At 33.7% G+C, this 19,488-nt stretch overlaps 1 protein-coding gene across 2 annotated transcripts in view; it reads right to left on the reverse strand.

The window, feature by feature from the left end:
• mdga2.S (MAM domain containing glycosylphosphatidylinositol anchor 2 S homeolog) overlaps positions 1–19,488 on the reverse strand; it is a 326,548-nt gene that overhangs the window by 158,840 nt on the left and 148,220 nt on the right. For both annotated transcript variants that reach the window (XM_041574780.1, XM_041574779.1), the window contains exon 3: positions 8,020–8,194. In XM_041574780.1, coding sequence (XP_041430714.1) covers positions 8,020–8,194 — 175 coding nt within the window. The remainder of the gene's footprint in view (positions 1–8,019; positions 8,195–19,488) is intronic.

A 19,488-nucleotide genomic window follows, 5' to 3' on the forward strand; every position in this document is an offset into this window, starting at 1 on the left:
GAAAAGAAATTGTAAAATATAAAAGCACTGGTATTTTTAAACACTGTGGTAAGCATTGCTTTATAAATTGGCCCATAAATGTGCAGTGATTCAATAACATTGGAGATAACATTGTTCTGGCCCTGCCATTTATAATTTACCTGTTTGGTGTTCCCGACCTGCAATTACTAGCTCAGCTTTTGCATCAGACAGGAAATCAGTGTAACAGGAAGGGAGAGTATAAGAAAGTAATGCCAGCATTGGCAGTTAAAGGGCTTAATCTGAAGACCTTTATAGTCTTTAAGCTTCCATTACTCCATTGAAGGCATTCCTTGTAAGTTATCTGTTCCCTTGTAAGTTATACATCTTTTAATGCTTGACGAGGAAATTATAATGTTACATCTATGTTAATTTTTAAGGGTTTTATTGCACATCCAGCTTGTAAAATGCTGCTTATTAGTGATGGGCAAATAAAGTTGCGAACGTCGGAAAAAAATTGACGCCGGCGTCCATTTTTTTAGACTTCGGTGAATTTTCGCCGGCGAATGTGCACCGGTGTCCGAATAAACAGATGCTGACATCCAAAAAAAGGAGGCCGCTTCAAAAACGAGACGCAGGAGCCGTTTCACAAATTTTTCGTCGTTTCGCGAATTTCACAGGAAATTCACAAAGTTTTCGGCGAATCAAAACGCCCCAAATTCGCCCATCACTACTGGTTATAGTAGATAGCCATGTTCATAATACTGCTGTTATTTCTTCAAATGCTAATTAGTAATTACTATGTATTTGTATTTACAGTTTCACACTATTTGTATAAGTAAACACTTTCAACATCACTTTGTAGTCCGAGAGTTGTTATGCAAACATGCAGGATAATTGAATAGGACATTAGTGAGGCCAGTATAAACATGCGGAGAGCAACATAACCTATACATTGGCGAATGCATGCTGTACCCCCATCCTCATGCACAAGTGAGAAATTTTACAAGTTTGACTATAAAATAAAAGTAATTCAGTCTTTGTGTAATGTGTGCCACATTAATATATAGCAAACCCACATTTTCCTTTGTCCTCTGTTTTGCAAATATACAGTATTTTATATACATCTTAGGAACCTTAAATAATTTGTAAGAAAAATAAATATATGGTGTCACCAATGTTTCTTTAAAGTAAACTGTTTTTTATTATTGTATATGCCTTGCCCGTTTAAAAAACAAACAATTACTATTTGTATCATCTTAAGAAAATTAATCAATTTAAAATGGCTGATCAGATTATTAGCACGTTTTTTTTTATTAAATATTTATTTGGAGTAATAGCAAGCAGCTATTCTATTCTTTTTTTATTTGATTTAATAAATTTGACATTTTACCGCTATTTAAGTTTTTTTTTAAACTTCTGAGTTTTCCGATTTATTAAACACTTGGCAAATCCATAATGGAAAAGGACCTTGGAGTCCTTGTAGATATTAAACTTGGCTGTAGCAAGCAATGGCAGTCAGCAGCATCAAGGGCAAATAAGGTCTTGAGCTGTATTAAAAGGGGCATAGATTGTGGGAGGAGGGGATTCTTCCACTGTATAGGCCCCATCTAGAATATGCCTTACAGTTTTGGTCCCCAGTGCTCACACTCTACATTACTAAATTGGAAAGGTTCCAGAGAAGAGCAGCTAATCTGGTAAATTGTATTGAAAAATCAGCTATGGGGAAAGACTGACCAAGTTGGGGTTGTTAACGCTGGACAAGAGGAGCTTAAGGGGTGGCATGATAACTATGTAAAATATATAAGGGGATCATATAATAATCTCTCTAATGTTTTATTTAGCAGTAACTTAATAGTTCCAGCTGACAGGAGTTCATCCATTCTGATTAGAAGAGCTGAGAAGTGGCTGTGGGTGCCATTCTAGCAATTGAGGGAATACAAGGTTATGGAAGATAGTTCATAGTACTTGCAAGTTGATCCAAGGACTGGTCCTATTGACATCTTGGAGTCACTTGATAGTTGATTTATGAGTGTAAGTGATTCTGTCACACACACACTAATTTTTGCCTAAGTCTTTGTTGGGAACACGTGGCATTCACCTCTTGCTGGACTTCAGCAAATGTTGTTTAGAGACAGATGAAGAGTTTGGTTCCATGTACTGTATATCACAGTTATCACAAAAATGTGTTGAATTATTTTTTGTCTGAGGTGTATATCTGTTTTCCTTGTGAGTTGTGATGGATCTTATATGAAGTTAAAATTTGTCCTTAGGAGGAGTGTGCATAAATATTCAAATTTTGCCATATTTAATAGCTTTTATGGACAAAAAAAATGTGCAATTCTGTTTTGCACTTTAAATACACCTTTCGTATCCAGCTTTATAAATATAACCATGCCTGGGCAAATATATTCACTGTGCGAATCATTTTGCGCTGCACAAAGGAAATATATATATATATATATATATATATATATATATATATATATATATATATATATATATATATATATATATATATATATATAGATGTTTGTGTGTGTATTGCTATAGGCATATGATAGGTAAGCATTTATTAACATAATGCAGCACATCTGGCGCAACAAATTGTATGTGCCATTTTGTGTGCAAATGCAGATACATTTCTGTTACGTAGGCTTTAAAAGATTGTTTTTGCGAAGGTTCTGTTTATGTACATGACGCAAATATCAGAAAGTTATGTTGCAAACAATTACATCTTTCTTGGGGGTATGGCTGTGGTATTGGCTTCAGTGTACAAGTATTGCAGGAGTTTAACAATTTGCGCTGACATGCGAAGAAGTGTGCGTCTACATAGCTGCATTGATAGTTTTATGACTGGTAATTTGTGGAGTACTTTTTTCAAATGCGCGGTCATGGCATGTACCACTAGTATGTGCTCATAATTTATTACAGGTCTTGCTAAGGAAAATTCACGGTTTCCTGCAACGCAGCCCAAAGTAGCATGTCAATTGCACTTTAAGATGCTACATTATGAAATATTGCATACGCTTGACAAAAGTTTAACCTGTGCGACTTTTTCAGAACTGCAATGCGTTAATAAATGAACCCCATTAACAGATACTGTTATGGATAAACTGTTAACTCTATACAGGCAAAATAATTTAACTTAGAATAACTATGTTTTCTGTCACTTTACATAAGTCAAAGATAGGCAAAACTTTCAGATAAATTTCCAAATGTAAATGAAATGATATTTGCAGTTTTGTTCAGCGATTGTGATGACTTAGGGGCAAACTTACCTTTGATCACCTTTGGTCAGAAAACAGATTAACAAAAAAAAAGAAAAAGTCTAAGATCCTAATTTTGAGTAATAGATTGCTCTGGCATGCTGGAATTAAAAAAATAAGTATCTTAATTTTGTCAAAAACCCATAAAAAAAAAAAACCCTTAAAATATGTTATTCAACAACAAGCCAGAGCAATCACGAGATCAGGAACTCACTTTTTTTTTATCAGCTGTTTGCTGGTGAAGGTCATTAAATCTGCCCCTGTTGTCTTTACTTTTGTGCTAAGAATGCAATAAATGCATATCAAATCTCTGCTCTTTATTTGCTACACCAAGTTTGATCTTGTCTAAGGGTAGGACTCCACGGACGATTTTGTCGCGATCCGACTCGCTGCGACAAAAATAAGGTAAGAGATAGAATTGTCGCATGGTGTCGCAGCATTGATCCGATGCGACTGTCGGATGCAGATGCAGCGTGCAGCATCTGCATCCGACAGTCGTATCGTGTCAGATCAATGCTGCGACACCATGCGACAATTCTATCTCTTACCTTATTTTTGTCGCATGCATGTTGGATCGCGACAAAATCGTTCGTGGAGTCCTACCCTTACTTACTTATTTTTTAGACTGAAAATGTGGACATTTATTAGTGTGTAACAATTTGATAAAAACTGTTTGCCAGAGACTGTTTGCCAGTTTGCTGAAATGGAACAATAAGCTTCTTGATTTGGTCATTTTTCTCATAATATATTAAATAATGATGATTTTGTAAATTTTCCATCAAGATGGTTTTGTTCAGGGAAAGAAAAGTCTCCTTAAGTTTGATTAGAACAGCCCAGTTACGCATAAGGAAACTGTAGAGTAAATGGACACATTTAAATCTTTTGCTTAATACATCACAAAAATATCTGAGGGCAGATTGTGGTGCTGTTTCATGTGGTTATTTTTTTTCTACCTAAAGTGAATAAGTTCAAGAGATGAAAAGAGACTTGATTGCTGCATTCAGCAAGAGTGTCAAATACTTCCTACAATTGCCCATATTTATCCAGAGAAATCAGTTCTAAATATAGTGTGCATCAGTTTCTTCATATAACTTTCAGAGTTTAAATGAAAAGAATTAGCACAAGTGTAACTTTGAAGAGGAACATAAAAATATAAAAACACTGTTACTTGTAAAAATATTTCCAATTGCCAGTAGTTAATCCTGAAACTACCATTGTAAATAACATTCACAATAACAGATGAGCGGGTTGGTTGTACAGCACATACCTGTTGCCCCATACCTACTTACTATGATGCTACACTTTGCCTCTTGTCCCTAGAGACACACAAGGAGCAGATATAGTACATACTTGTTGTGATGTTATGATTTGGTTAATGTACACTGGCCATAAAATGACATTTTGGGGGGAAAGTAGAGAAGTGCGTACATTTTACAGGGTGTCCTTTTAAATGTGGCTCCATTAGATTAAATAACCATCCTATATATTTATTCTTACACCAGCTAAGCTGACAGTTCAAATTAGTTCAATTTACTTTATGTTCTGCATAAATTTAAGTGGCAACAAAGCATAACGAGGCAAAATTATTTTAATACTTCATAGAGAGAAATCAGTTTTCTGTATACTGTATTCAAAAATATCTGTGCAAAAACGAACCTAAATAGGAAGCCAAGATTTACATTTATGCAAAGCAGTTAAGTTTATATTTGAAGTTACAAACATACAGGTCGAAGAAATGAGACCACTGGCCAGATTATCCAGCTGTTTTTGAAGTTTTAAAAAGAGAAAAAAATCTGTAATACAAGAGGAGGAATCCTACTCTATGCAGTAGAGACAAGGAGATCAGTACATAAATTGCATTCCAAGCAAGGACATCTGGAAAGCTTTTCTACTGAACCCCAAACAAATATGCAAATATGCCTCATCATTAGTTTCATCAGAAGTGTTCAATGGGGTTTAATTTTCTTATCATTCGAAGTTACGCCACAGTGTTTGGATCACTCAAAAAGATTAAACATGTGCAATGTAAGCTCATTTCTGTTAGTATCCTATAATAAAGTATCTTATTCAATAAAATATTTTATTCATTAAGAAAAATGGATCACAGCGTATACCAGGGTGCTTTGATAACTTGTCCGTGTCACAACTCTTTGGTACAGTATGCCATATTTTTTTTTAAAAAAACTAAAGCTAAGGTTTCTCAACATGGACATCCATTCACATCAATAGAAACAAATGCATGTTGGTATGATAGCAATTAAAATGGATGACAAATATTATATATATAAATATATAATATTCTGTACATGTAATAAGCAATTCCTGATTTAATTTGGCTGGAGGCAAAAGTAGTAGCATGGTGCCAAAGAAGAATGACAAGAGAGACATGAGCATTTGGGTTAGGCTTATGTAAAATGGAAGTGGAGACTGTGAAGGGGAAGAGCAGTAACATGGATTTGGAGTTTTAAGAGTAGTACAGTTGGGAAATGGAATTGTGGTAGAGTGGCTGGTTTAGCATATCCTGATAAAAAGATCACATTGTGCACACTGTAACCCTTTACAACCAGAATCATGTATGAGTGGAACTCTGGGTCCCAACTTAGAAAATTAGCAGGCGAGAAGGTATGGATTCATGTCAACCATCCAACCACAATCACAAAGGATGTTTCAATACAAATGCAGAGTTTGTAAAGTTTACATTTGTCAAAAATGTAAAGTTGTGAGCTGGTATTTTGTGAATGACAATGAAAACATTATTATGCCACTTCTGAGTTACATTTGAAATCTAAAATAAGTAGACACAAGCATGAAATAGAAACATAATAATACTAACTTGATATTTGTGTTTTGTCTGTGTATTTTTTCAGCATCAAATGGTTGGTACATGTGTTTTACTCTCATGGATAGTCACCATACTGGCTTATGTTTAAAGGGTTTTATTGTGAAAACTGACTTTTCACCTTCAAAAAGTAATTTTACATTAAACCAGATGAACCTCGTAGTGCAATCCCCCTAGAGAAATTACATATTTGCTGGGAAAAAATTTCAGTATCTGCCATTTACATATCCATGAGATTTTTAAAATCAAACACTCATTCCTGAAATGCAATTAGGCCTATGAAATATATTCAGAGCTTTGTAAAACTAGAAAAAAATGCTTTGCTCATTTCAGTTTTAAATGAAGCTGCCAATCAAATTATCAGTTAAATAGATGACCTATATTTACAAAAACTGGGTCCTTGAAAATGCCACTTTTACAATTAATGCATGAAAGGCAACTGAATATGGCAAGACACAATATAATGAAGCACTGTTTCAATATTCTCTAAAATGTTTTAAAACCTCTAAACGTTTGAATTGATTAAAAGTGGTCCAAAACTTTTGGCGCAACTCCCATTGACTTCTATAAGACTTAGACAACTTGTACTTGGCGAATTTTGAATTAGAGGTTTTGTCATTTTTACAGTTAAGGGGTAGGTCGAATTTTAGAGTAATGTGAACTATAATAAATTTGATTTTAATCACAATTTGAATGGTATGTTATTTAAAAATTTGAACATCTAAAATTTGATCAAACTATGCTGACCCTGAAAATTCTAATTGAATTTGAATCAAATTCGAATAGAGTTTTCCTCCGAAAAAAACGTGACTTTTGCACTTTCCTTTTTTTTATGCAGATTTTTTTTCCATGGGGGTCTATGAGTCATTATTTTTGGAGCAAAACTTGGCAAAAATTTAGCTCATCCCTATTATTAAATCTTCATATAGTTCAAGGGAGCGCTGCCATTGACTTCTATATGAACTCGGCAGGTTTTGAATTTTTGAAGGGTATGACTGTAATAAATCTTACATTCGAATTTGAATTCAAGCTTGGGAATTTATAACTCAAAATTAAGTTTTTACTAAAAATCCCAACTCAAAAATTCGAATTTCAACCTTAGTAATTTGTGCCCTTAATCTGGGATTTTTAAAGAAATATAGAAATACCACAATTTTATTTCATTTTAGTGGGATAAGGGAGGGCCTTCACCTTTCCTATGGTGGTATATTCCAATCTTCTAACAACTTTTTAAATGTGTAAACGAGTATATTGATTCTTAAATAGGGATGGGTGAATTTTTTTCACCTTATTTCGCCCCGGAAATAACGCCCATAGACTTGTATGGCGGCGTGTGTCAAAAAAAAAAAAGACCCGCGTCAACTTTAATGGGAAATGTCGCCGGCGGCGAATTTTTGGCGAAATGAAACAGGTCAAATTCGCCCATCCCTATTCTTAAATGTATTATTCATTGGATACCAAGAGCCTAGTTGTAAACTAAATAATACCAAAAGTCTTAAAGAAATTAAGTCCCTTATTAATCAAAATTCAGAGTTAGAGGTTTTTTTCAAATTTAAATACAATTTAGAATTTTAAATTGTGTTTTTAAAATAGAATTTATACATCAAAATATTTTAAAAAAAACTCAATAAAATAATTGAAAAACCTTGCATATCTTGAATTTTGATTTTACAAACTCAAAAAAACTGGAATTGAATAAATAGTTTAGGACAACTTCCACTAACTTATATATGACCTTGCTAGCTTTTAGATGGCGAAGTTTTACATCTGAGTTTTTTTACAATAATAAATACTTGACTTGAAGTCATTATTTGAGTTTGTACGTTTTTATCTTATTAGTCTTATCTTTTGTTTTTTTATACAGTATTATTACTTAATAATCTTCTTTGCAACATAACCTGGTACATTATTTTTATATATAATAATACAAAAGGGTTAGTGCTTTTTACTTACAGTACACATCAACTCGTATTGACTTTATTGCAGGAGAACCTAATCCATTCTCTGCTTTACAGTAGTAACGGCCTCCTTGATGTCTCTGAATATTTTCAATCCTTAAAGTTTCATTGAAAACACTGGAGTCTTGAAATCTATCAGATGCACTTCCTGCAGTTTTGGTCCACCTGATCTAAGCAAGCAAGGAAAAAATAATTGTTAGTTGTGTTGTATAACTGTTACCATTTGTATTTAAATTATAGTTGTTTGTAGATTATTTTAACATTTCTGTATTCTTTTCATCTTTTTATTTCTGAATTTCTGAAATAAGTTCTGCTAGTGCCAATCATTGCTATGAAGTAAACTGAAGAGGATGCAATTGAATCTTGGCGCAATAAGGATTTCAAGATAACATGAAGAGAAGTCATAGTTTAAAGATTACCCAAGGGTTCCCTCAGCATTATTAGAGTATGTTAAGTATTTCTGATTTGATTCTTGCCATATAGTGGTAGAAGCATATCAGATTTACAGATTGAAAAAAAGGTAATAAGTAAAAGTTAATGTAGGAACGTTTGATGATTTGGTGAAATAATTTTAAAAAGATTACTTCTGTTTTAAGGACTTGTTTCTATAGCAAGATATGGTTTTAAGAAATAATACTGGCTTTTTTTACAATGATCGCTATTTCATCAGCCAGACAGAATATAGTGAACTATCATCCCAGGGATAAGAAGGAATACCAAATAAAGGGGGCAATGTAATAAATGACATTACGTTTGCTACTTTTCTAGCAATGAATTAACAGGTAGCATTTACTGGTCAGATGAAAACAAATATCTGTAGGCCTGGACACAGATCAACTATAGTTTAAGCATAAACGGTAAAATAATAGAATGAATTATACAGTAGAACCCCCATTTTACATTTTTCAGGAGACCAGACAAAATTGGTGTAAAATCCAGGAAAATGTAAAATCAGGTTAAAAAATACTGTTCCTATCAGTTGTAACAAGCTCTTTTCCAATCATAATTACAAGGCCCTGTAATTATCCTGCAAGTTTCCCCATTCACCCCCCAACTCTTGAATACAGTGCTGTCGAATGCAGGCAGTAATCAATGTTATTACTGATTTAAAATTGAAAAATAATACGATTCTCAAGACTGGAATGAAGAAGTCAGTGTTAAATAAGATTCTCCCACAATGTTTCATATAAGTAGATAAATAAATTTATTTAGATAAATTTATATTTCCCTCAAAACTTCAAAATATATTAAATACTATGCTCAGGCATCAACACTTTTTAGTTTTATGATGGTAAATCTAGAATGTTAATCTCTGACTGCTAAGTCAAATTTTCTAAAATATGATGCAGTCAAAATTCCTCACTGCTTTTATTGTAGCCTCATCACCATTTATTGTAGCTTTCCCTCTTGAAAGTCTATACACATTCTCTACCATTCCTTCTTTAAAGTACCAAAGTGACTTAGGGGCAGATTTATCATGGGTCAAATTGAAAATTTGAATTTTTAAATTAGAATTTCAAGTTTATTTTGGTGTAATTTTACTAGGTAATAGTCCAAATTTGATTTTAGTTTAAAAAATGTAAAATTTTAATTTTGAAATGTATTATGTACTGTCCCTTTAAGTATTCAAATTCGACTGCCAAATTGGTGCCAAACCTGCCAAAAACCTGCCAAATTGGTGGTTTAGCCTATAGCAGAACTCCTACAATTAATATGGAGTCTTTGGTGGACTTTTGAAACTTTTTTTTTTTTGGTGAAAGAATTCAAATAGAATTTGTACGAATTCAATACGAATTTGCAGCTTGAACCTATTCACCCAGATATAAAAAATTTAATTTTTTTCAAATTTCACGTTTTTAGAAACTCCCATAAACTCAAAATTCAACCCTTGATAAATCTGCCCTCTAAAGTTAACTTAAATTTTAAAAAGTAGTGATGAGCAATCTTTCACCAGGTATTTTGCAGCAAAATTTCACATTTTGCCATCAACAAATATTTTCTCAAAAATTGTGTAAATTTTCATGGAAAAAAAATGCTGTGACAACATGCATATAAATATATACCCCATGAAAAAAAACATTACAGTAAAAAAAATGCTCACGGACTCCAGTGTATTCTGTTTGGAAAAAGTTACCACAAAAAATGTGTCTATGATAGACTCCAGTGTACTTTGCTCTTTAAAAAGTCACCATGGCAAAAAATTCACCCAACGCATTGAAATCAATGAGTGTTTTCTGAGCAACAATTTTTGAACCATGCAACATTTTTAAACTATCCATTATAGTCTGTGGGCTTTTCTCATAAAACAAGGAGAAATATTTCTATCATCCCCACTTATGGCCTATTATGGTAATTAATTCTAATTGATTTAAGTACTGCAAGTTGATCATCGTTTTAAGTACAATGTAACACTTTCATAGGGAATATTTGATTTTACATGAAAGTGAATCAATCTTACCATCCATTTTAATGTAAGGTAAAACATCTAATGGACATAAGGTGCTCTGGGATCACATTAAAAGGGAATATTTATGTACATTTTGATTTTTGTTAAACAATCCAGCTTCACAGTTAATGATCATGGCATAGTGCCTTCTTTAATAAAATCTGCTCAGGTTATCGTGCAATAGAAATATCCTCATAAATGAATTTACACATCTTAAAATCTCTGTTTAAATTATTGCTTGTCAGTAGTAACTATACAAAAAAAAAAGGCAATAGCGAATTGTACATTTGGGGCTCTGTGTGGAATCATATTTAACTTGTGAAGTTTATTTATGCAGAATTGGTAGAAAAGGCATCCCACCACTGACATCTCTTTTGTTAAAAAAATAGCTATAAATAATTTGGTTTTGAATAGTGATGGGCAAATTCATTGCGTTTCGTTTAGCCACAAAATTCACGGATTTCCCGTGAAATTCATGAAACGGGTGAAAAAATAGCGAAACGTGAATTCTGACGGTGACATTTGAAGCGCATTAAAGTCAATGGTCTTCCGTTGATTGATGACAGCATCGCATTTTTATGCCAGTGGTGAAATGCACAAATTCACCGCAAATTCACACCTGGCGAATAAATTCGCCCATCACTAGTGTTGAATAACCAAGTGTAGAAAGGTAAGCATACATACATGTTTGTTTGTTTTTTTAAATGAGGCATTGCGATGTGCACATAATTAAATATTTTCACAAGCTAATAGTGATAACCCTATAAGTGCTGTGGAGGAAATCCCTTTTGGAATCCTTATTGGATTACTTTCATATACAAACTATGAAGCCATGACTTTTATTGAATAAGGTTGAAAATTCTGTGTACTCTATGGGGCAGATTTATCAAGGGTCGGATTTCGAGGGATAAAAACCCCTCGAATTCGACCCTCAAAGTAAAAATCCTTCGAATTTGAATATCGAATTAGAAGGATTTAGCGCAAAAGCTTCGATCGAATAAAAATCATTCGATCGAACAATGAAATCATTCAAATCGAACGATTCGAAGGATTTTAATCGATCGATCAAACAATTTTTATCGTGCGCCACAATAAAAATGGCACCAGCATAATTTCACTCTGGTGTTACACCATATGATTTGGCACCAAATTCTCATGTTTCATATTTATTATTTGTTCCTATATTTTCTTTATTTATATTAATGAATAAATATATGTGTATTTAGGATACATTATAGAAAGTTTGCCTAAAAGGCATTAAGTGTGGTAGGTGGGTCCAAGCAAGCACTATTATACTCGTTTGCAAACATATTACATTATCTTGACTTATCCTCCAATGAAGAAATATTTTATGTTATGTGTCTACATGGAGTTATTATGGTAACCTCCTTTAATAAAATGACATTTGATAAAATTCCCCAATCTAGATTTCTTTCCTATTTAATTTCTAATAAATGGATTTGTACTGATAAATAACACCAATCGGAAAAAAATTTATACAAGACAAGTCAGCAAATAATTTTCCAAGCATCCAATACATATATTTAAAACAGTTCTTTGGGGAAATAGTTTGACTTTTACTATTTACTGTATACTCATGCACACAACACATCTCAACTGTAGTGACCGATTAATGACTACATTTGTGCATTGTATGCCAGTTTTCTCATAGTAAGAGAGAATATCATTCACATATAAATTTAAATACGAAAAAAAAATATGAGCAGGATGTTTTTTCCAGCAGATAATGTTGGAGACTAATTTAAGCTCAAGTCAAGTTGAGTTTTGTCAGTTGTTCAGTGAACATTTGTAAATTCTTTCAGTGAGCTGCATAATGTCACAGTAAATCATTTTCAATTTTCATAACAAGAACACAATTAATAATGAAACAGCTGTTTCAGACTGGGCAAGTCCCCAAATACTCAATTTTATTAAACAAAGGAAATAGAGGTTAATAGGAATAGGAATTCAAATCCTCATATTCCTTCTTTCAGGATTTGTTTTTTAGCTTCCTCCACTGTAGACTTAAATGCCCTTTGGTTCCTTGCACTTTAAAACATGGCATTATAAAAGTGTTTTAGCATTTAAATACTAAATATATTCCTTTGGTATTCTGTACCTTTTCTTTAAAAAGGTCTGCTGCAATCCAGGAGAATCAGAGATACCTTAATATGGTACAAAGGTCCTGGAACTCTAAAATGGCCTATTTCTTCACCAAAATTAAAGAATGACTTTGTATTAATTAATAAAAATAAGAAGAATCATAAAGGCATAAGATAGTCATGCCCCAGTATTAGCTTAATATGATTTGCAATTTAACATTTCTAAATGATTAGCTTTTTTTGATCCAAACTTAATATGCTAAAGGTGAGGTACAGCTTGCTCAATACGATGTGTTCAGAATTTGAGATGACTCAAAGATGACATGGTTAACTTTTCTGATATCTCGTCATATCTGATCATGTCCTTGGAATATCTCTCTGCTATGGTTAGTAGTAGTATACATGATGCAGGCCAACTTGTGTAATTTAATCACTCACAAGTCATGAATAGTCAGATAATCTGTATTTACCCATAACATAAGGAAAGATCTATTATTCTTGCAACCTTCCCATACAAGTGGATCTTGCATAACTAACTGGCAGAAATAAAAGTAAGTTTGAGGACCCTTCAAAGGTGGGTCTGTGAGTGTATCTGCTATGTGGAAGCAGCTTTTTTTTTCCTAAAGGGAGAGTTTGTTTGGGGACTTTAATACAACTCTAGGTAATAAAGAGCTTTTAGGAAGTCATATTGGTAGCCATCTGAGCTCCTTATATTGAAGGGTTTGTACTATTGTATTGGATGCCTGTTTTCATTTTTTTTCTTAAATAGAGTTTACTGTTATTTCTACAGTGTGTTTGTATTTTAATCATAGTAGCAATCCTTATTGCATAGCTCTTGATGACACCACATATATAAATATTAGGTTTCCCATTAGATCAGTATAATGGAGAGAAACACCATCATCTATAAATTAAAACTATAATTTAAGGTGGGAGTCTGCCATCCTTTTGCCAGGGTCACCATAAAAGATTTTTCCACAGAGGGTTCCTAGGTCTCCCTGCTTATCAATGGATATACACCCTGTTTAATTATAATCCTGCCTTAGAAAAGTTTTACATTGTGTTTGTTTCTTTGTTAGGTTTTTCCCTTGGCATAATTCATAGGTGGTATGAGATTTATAATCCTAACCTGTTTTAGTCTACTTGCAGATAGGATGTAACACCTGCAAACTGTATTTTTTCTTCTTTAATCCTGAATAATTTCAGTAGAGCAGGATATTTACTTAAAAATGAAGCTAAGACACACAAACATAAAGTCTGTGTATGAGTAATATGAAGCAAGAGTACAATTATAAATAGAATTTTCATGGACAGTAGATCTTGCCATTATTTGCTAAGTCAGGCTCTTTTGCCTGAATTGACAGGCAATCATCTCATTTGCAGGACCAAAAAAGATTGTCATCCTGACAGATATTTCATCAGTGACATCAGTGATCAAAGTTGATTACACTGGGTGAAAAATCCCATTGACCAAAGCATGCATAGAGGCATGGATATGGTCCGCTGCCAATATGTGTCCCATCTAATCCAATCAATGGCACATTTGTATGATTTGGCTTTTCCCACTAATTGACTAAATCCTCAAAATAACATCAAATCAAAGTTAAAAAAAATGACCTGCTAAGAATTACATAATTCTTTTTTCCACTGATACACACATTGGTCAGCAATCAACAGGAAAGGTTAATTGAACAGCCTTTCTTTTCTATCTGCACGTAATTTGTCTTTGCACTTGAATTAAATATAACTACTAGTTACAGTTTATGACACTATAATGTTTGAGTGTATATATTACACAGTGCTATATATTGATATCGTTATTTATTCACATCATTCCTTGCCTACAGCCTCTACTTTAAACTTGCCACTAGTGATGAGCTAATCGTCCCGTTTTGCTTCCCCAAAAAAAATCACAAAACTGCTGAAAATTTCATGAAAACGAGAAAAATGTATGAAATGCATTGAAGTCAATAGGCTAAAACATTTTATGCACAACTTTTTTTTCTCACTTCAAATGCATTGAAGTAAATGGGCATTTTTTCCTCAAGTTTTTTCTCACTCCAAATGCATTAAATTTTGCTAAAGAATCAGCAGATGGAAAAATGTTGAATGCCAAATGTTGGCACCAATCCATGCCTGCTGAAAAAATTTGCTCATCACTACTTTTTTCACCAGGAATGGATTCGTGACAACAAAAAAGTTTCCAAGACAAAAAAGCCACCATTCAGGGCAATTAAATATGTTTATATTTATCACGTTACCTGGATTTAGGAAAGTTCTGAAATATGTGTGCCTTTTAGTACATCTACTCTTTTCTCAAGTAATAAGCACTTATTTGATTTTCAGTTAACTATACTGTTGCCTTTTTTTGCATTTTTTAACTGTAGATTGACACAGTCTAGACAACAAAAAACTAAGCAAGAGAGGTGCAGCAATTAGGAAGTAAGTAGGCAAAGATATACACATCAGGAGGAATGGGTCAGTAAGCAATAAAAATGAATTAAATGTAGAAATCCTTGGCTGATGATAATTACAGAGTCAACAGAAACTGAGAAACAAAACTACATCTGATATGCTTGTGATAAAAAAAAAATACACAATCACATTTTCCACAATGATTTAACTTATATTATAAACAGTAGTGGTAAATGCGATTTGTTATAACTGGGCCAGTGTTATTAGTAGAGTAACATAGTAGAGACATAGTAACAAAGTAGGTAAGGTTAAAAAAAGACACCATCAAGTGCAACCTTATACTGTAAGTCTATAAGCCTCTCCAATTTACCTCAGAGGGGGAAAAATCATTTCTCCCAGAGTTCTCTCACTTCCTTCCTAAAACCTGCACACTGGTTGCCTTTCTAGGCAACAATGCCATTATGGATCCAACCCCAACATTTATTATAACATTCAAAAGCTGAGCCTAACTATGTCTACTAAAGAGACCTATGACATGAGATAGCTGTCTGCTTGCCAACATTGGCTCCACACTGGTTCCCTTTCACTTAGGAGTCTCTGGCAAAAGGCCCTTAGAGCAGCATGGCTTATCAATACTGTATATATCATAGCACAATTTCACCTCATGGATAACTATGTTATCTGGGGATCATTGTTTTACCCAGGAAAAGCAGCATTACTCCCTGTATAAACTAAGGTGCCCTTTAGCAGCCAAAATTTAGGGGATTGAATTTATTGAAATTATTCATCAGTCCCATACACACACACACCTCAACCTCAAATTGACAATTTTACTGTAAACTGTTATTATTCCTACATTCTGCTAAATTAAAACACAGAACTCTACATTTAAATTAGAGTTTCAATAACTTACAGTATATAACATTATTTAAGATGTCTGTCAATTTAGTTTTTTTCTTAAAATATATATACATCAGTGCAGAACAGCAGTATAGCTAATTTTGTTTTGGGGGATAAAGTGAGCAAAATCTAATCTTTCTTTTTATGCTGGACTTGAAAATCAAATCCACATAAAAGATAAAGCCAGGCTTTGAAGCAGAAAGGAAGAAATGCAGCATATGAAGAGACTTTTTGGACTATCCTGAAAAACTAAAAAACAAACTGTAAAATACTTACAGTATATTTACAACCTATGGAATAAAATCCATTTGCGGGTGAAAAGCATTTAAGCTAGTCAAGTGTCAAGCAAGGAACAAAGCTTTTGTTCTGTGGGCAGATATATCATAGTTCAGAGAGCATTCCAGGTTTTTACTTTGGGACAGGGAAAAGGGAAAAATACGTATTAATCCACCAACTTCATATAAAAAAAATACAGAACTGTCTGACCATATTGCATGTGGTAAGCATGTCTTGTATACTCTGGAAATATATATTTTTATTGGGAATGTATATTCTGCTACTGAATACATTTAAATATATTGGTACAGTATATGTTATTCTGCATTGGGTACCTTAGATTTTTACTTGTAGAAATATATTTTTTGTGCTAATTCTTCTCTGGGACCAAAAATTAAGTTTCAATACTGGTTTCTTTATATTTTTTTAAGTAATGTTTTCATTAGCACCAATATAAAATGAAATGCAACATGGACTTTTGAGGTTTTGAAAATAAAATTACTGCAAAATTGCAGGAAAAAAATCATTGTCCTCTTGACCCTATTCTTTCAAAATTTCTCCTCAATCTCATCCCCTGTTTAATTAAAAATGTAAACTCTGTATTCAATTTTTTTTTCTCAACTGCAATCTTCCCCTCTCTTTTAAAACATGGATCCCCATACTGAAAAAAACTCTCTTGCTCAATCAAGTCGTGGGGCAGATTTACTAAAGAGCAAAGTGGCTAACGATAGCGACTTTTCAGCAGCGTTGTCACCCGCAGGGACATCGCCAATTTACTAACAGATGCAGGCACCAATTCACTAGTGAGACAGATCGCCGATAGCGGTCATTAGCACTCTATCACCAGACGACTTTTCACTATGGTGAATGGACGTTACTCTGCAAATTCACTAAAATGCTGATTTTACTGAAAGTTACTGCTTTCGCCAGAGTTGCCTTCGCCACCTCAGACCAGGCGAAGTGCTATAAAGCAGCTAAATCTTCCTCAATCTTCTGTCATTTACATCATATACTGTGAGCCAAAAATGCATTAAAGTTCAAAAAACGCTGTCGTCTTTTCCTTTTTTTCAGGGTGCTTGCTTGCAAAAGTCCTAACGAACTTTTTTGGGGAACTGTTTTTTTCCAGACATTTTCTAACATATGGAACATTAATTTTACAGTGGGCTCATGTGTATAGCATTATATTAACTCTCTTGTTTTTATTAGGGTTTCCTGGACATGTGTAATATAAACCAGTAACTTAAATAATTTGCAGCAACATTTATAATAAAGATGTCCATGCAACTTTAAATTTCCCACCCTATGCAAATTGACCTAAGTGCAAGATCACTAGCGAAGTTTCACTAGGCACAAATAAAAGTTAGTGCATCTTCGCTATGAAATTCTCCCACAGCCAAAGTAACGCTAGCAAAAATTTGCGAACGTTCGACACCGGCAACAAACCTTTGCATTCTAGTGAATTAGCGTATTCGTAGCGTATTTGCACCTGGCAAAGTAGTGCGATGGGTGCAAAGCTCACGCTGGTGAAAATTTGCCTGTTAGCGAATCTGCCCCTTGATAACCAAAGTCTCAGCTCTACCTCTTCTGCTTCCTTTTCTCTTTAAATTGTACAGTGAGTATGTATATAACGATAGGCCCACTTTTTGAATGATCATGACTTGCTCGATCCTCTACAATGGATTTCTGCAACAAAATGACACCTAAACTACTCGAGCACAACTATCTATCTCATATATGCAGAAGGCAAAAGCCCTGTCTCCTTGGTAATACTCCTTGATATCTTAGCAGCTTTTGACACAATCAATCATTTTTTCAGTTCTCTCGGTTTTCATTATACTGTTGAGGTTTCTCAAGGCTGTGTCCTAGGCTTGACTTTGGTCATCCCATGGTCAATTAATCAAGACATTTGGTTACCATGCGTATATACTCATAAAACCTTCCATTTACTTATTTAAACCTAGAGATCTATTTTCTGAGTCATATTTAGTCATTAACAGTGATGGGTGAATCTGTCCCATTTCGCATTGCTGAAAAATTCACAAACTCCTAAAAAAATTTTTTGAGATGGCGAAATATTTGCGAAACATTTTGAAGTCAATGGGTGTCAAAATAATTTTGACATGCGACAATTTTAATACATTCAACTTTTGGAGGCAGTTTAGCAAAAAAAATTGCTGGTGGCGAAATGCAGAAATTTGCTGCAAATCCATGCAAGGCGAATAAATTTATATCACTAATCCCCGCACAATATATCACAAATACAGGAGACCCCACCAAAATGGCCAAAAATTGCTAACGCCATCTTTGCATATCTCACATGGGAGAAGGAACAACCTGCTAGTTTTTTAATAATTCATAATTAGTTGGTATAAGATTGGTTTGTAGAAAGCAAAACAATATAGAAAAAAAATTCAGTCTGCATAAATTTCCTTTTTTAGAGATGCGTATTCACACCAATTAAGTGACCTAACACAATGGTATTTTTTTCATGCATTTAAAAACAGAAAATGTCAAATGCTTCATTGAGTGGTCTATTGTCTTGAATATATCTCAATGTATCAATAAATATATGTTATAGTAACCATAAACTAGAGCAAATCTTATATTTATCTTAATAGTATTCCTAAATATCTATTCTGCATCATTTGTCATTCTCAGATAGCTATGATTCAATGAGAGCACATGGGCTAATTTTGAACTCCTTACTTAGGCAGTAGGGATGGGTGAAATTTTTCACCTTCTTTCGCCGCGGAAATGACGCCCATAGACTTGTATGCCGTTGCACGTCAAAAAGAAAAAGACGCACGTCAAAAAAATTTGCGCACATCAACCTTTTTTTGATGCCCATAGACTTTAATGGGTGTCAGCGACATTTCGTCAGCGGCAAATTTTTGGAGAAACGAAATGGGTCAAATTTGCCCAAGCCTAGGCAGTTTTGGTCAGGTCATCCTGCACATACTTAATTGAACCAGTGTGAATCACAAGTGCAAATGCAGCATCAGTCATTAAACTCTCACAGGACAGTAGTTCAAAGAGATCCTTGTATTATTCCCAAATGTGTGCACACCATTGATCACAAAAAGTTGCTGAACTTTAAGCTTCAAGGCTAATAGTAACTAGTAACATTACAATTGTACAACCTGTACCTCCTTGATGACGGCTCTTTCTTCCCTACCCTAAAACTGTAAAAAAATACTGTAAATGCTAATTTATCAAATCAGCCACATCATTGAAAATCTCATATTAATGGTAAAATATGAGAGGCTCAACTCAATACATGTTCTGTGCGGTGTATAATAAGAATACAATAATTATTTTTTCAATT

Source organism: Xenopus laevis, chromosome 8S, assembly GCF_017654675.1.
Source record: "Xenopus laevis strain J_2021 chromosome 8S, Xenopus_laevis_v10.1, whole genome shotgun sequence".
NCBI lineage: Eukaryota > Metazoa > Chordata > Amphibia > Anura > Pipidae > Xenopus > Xenopus laevis.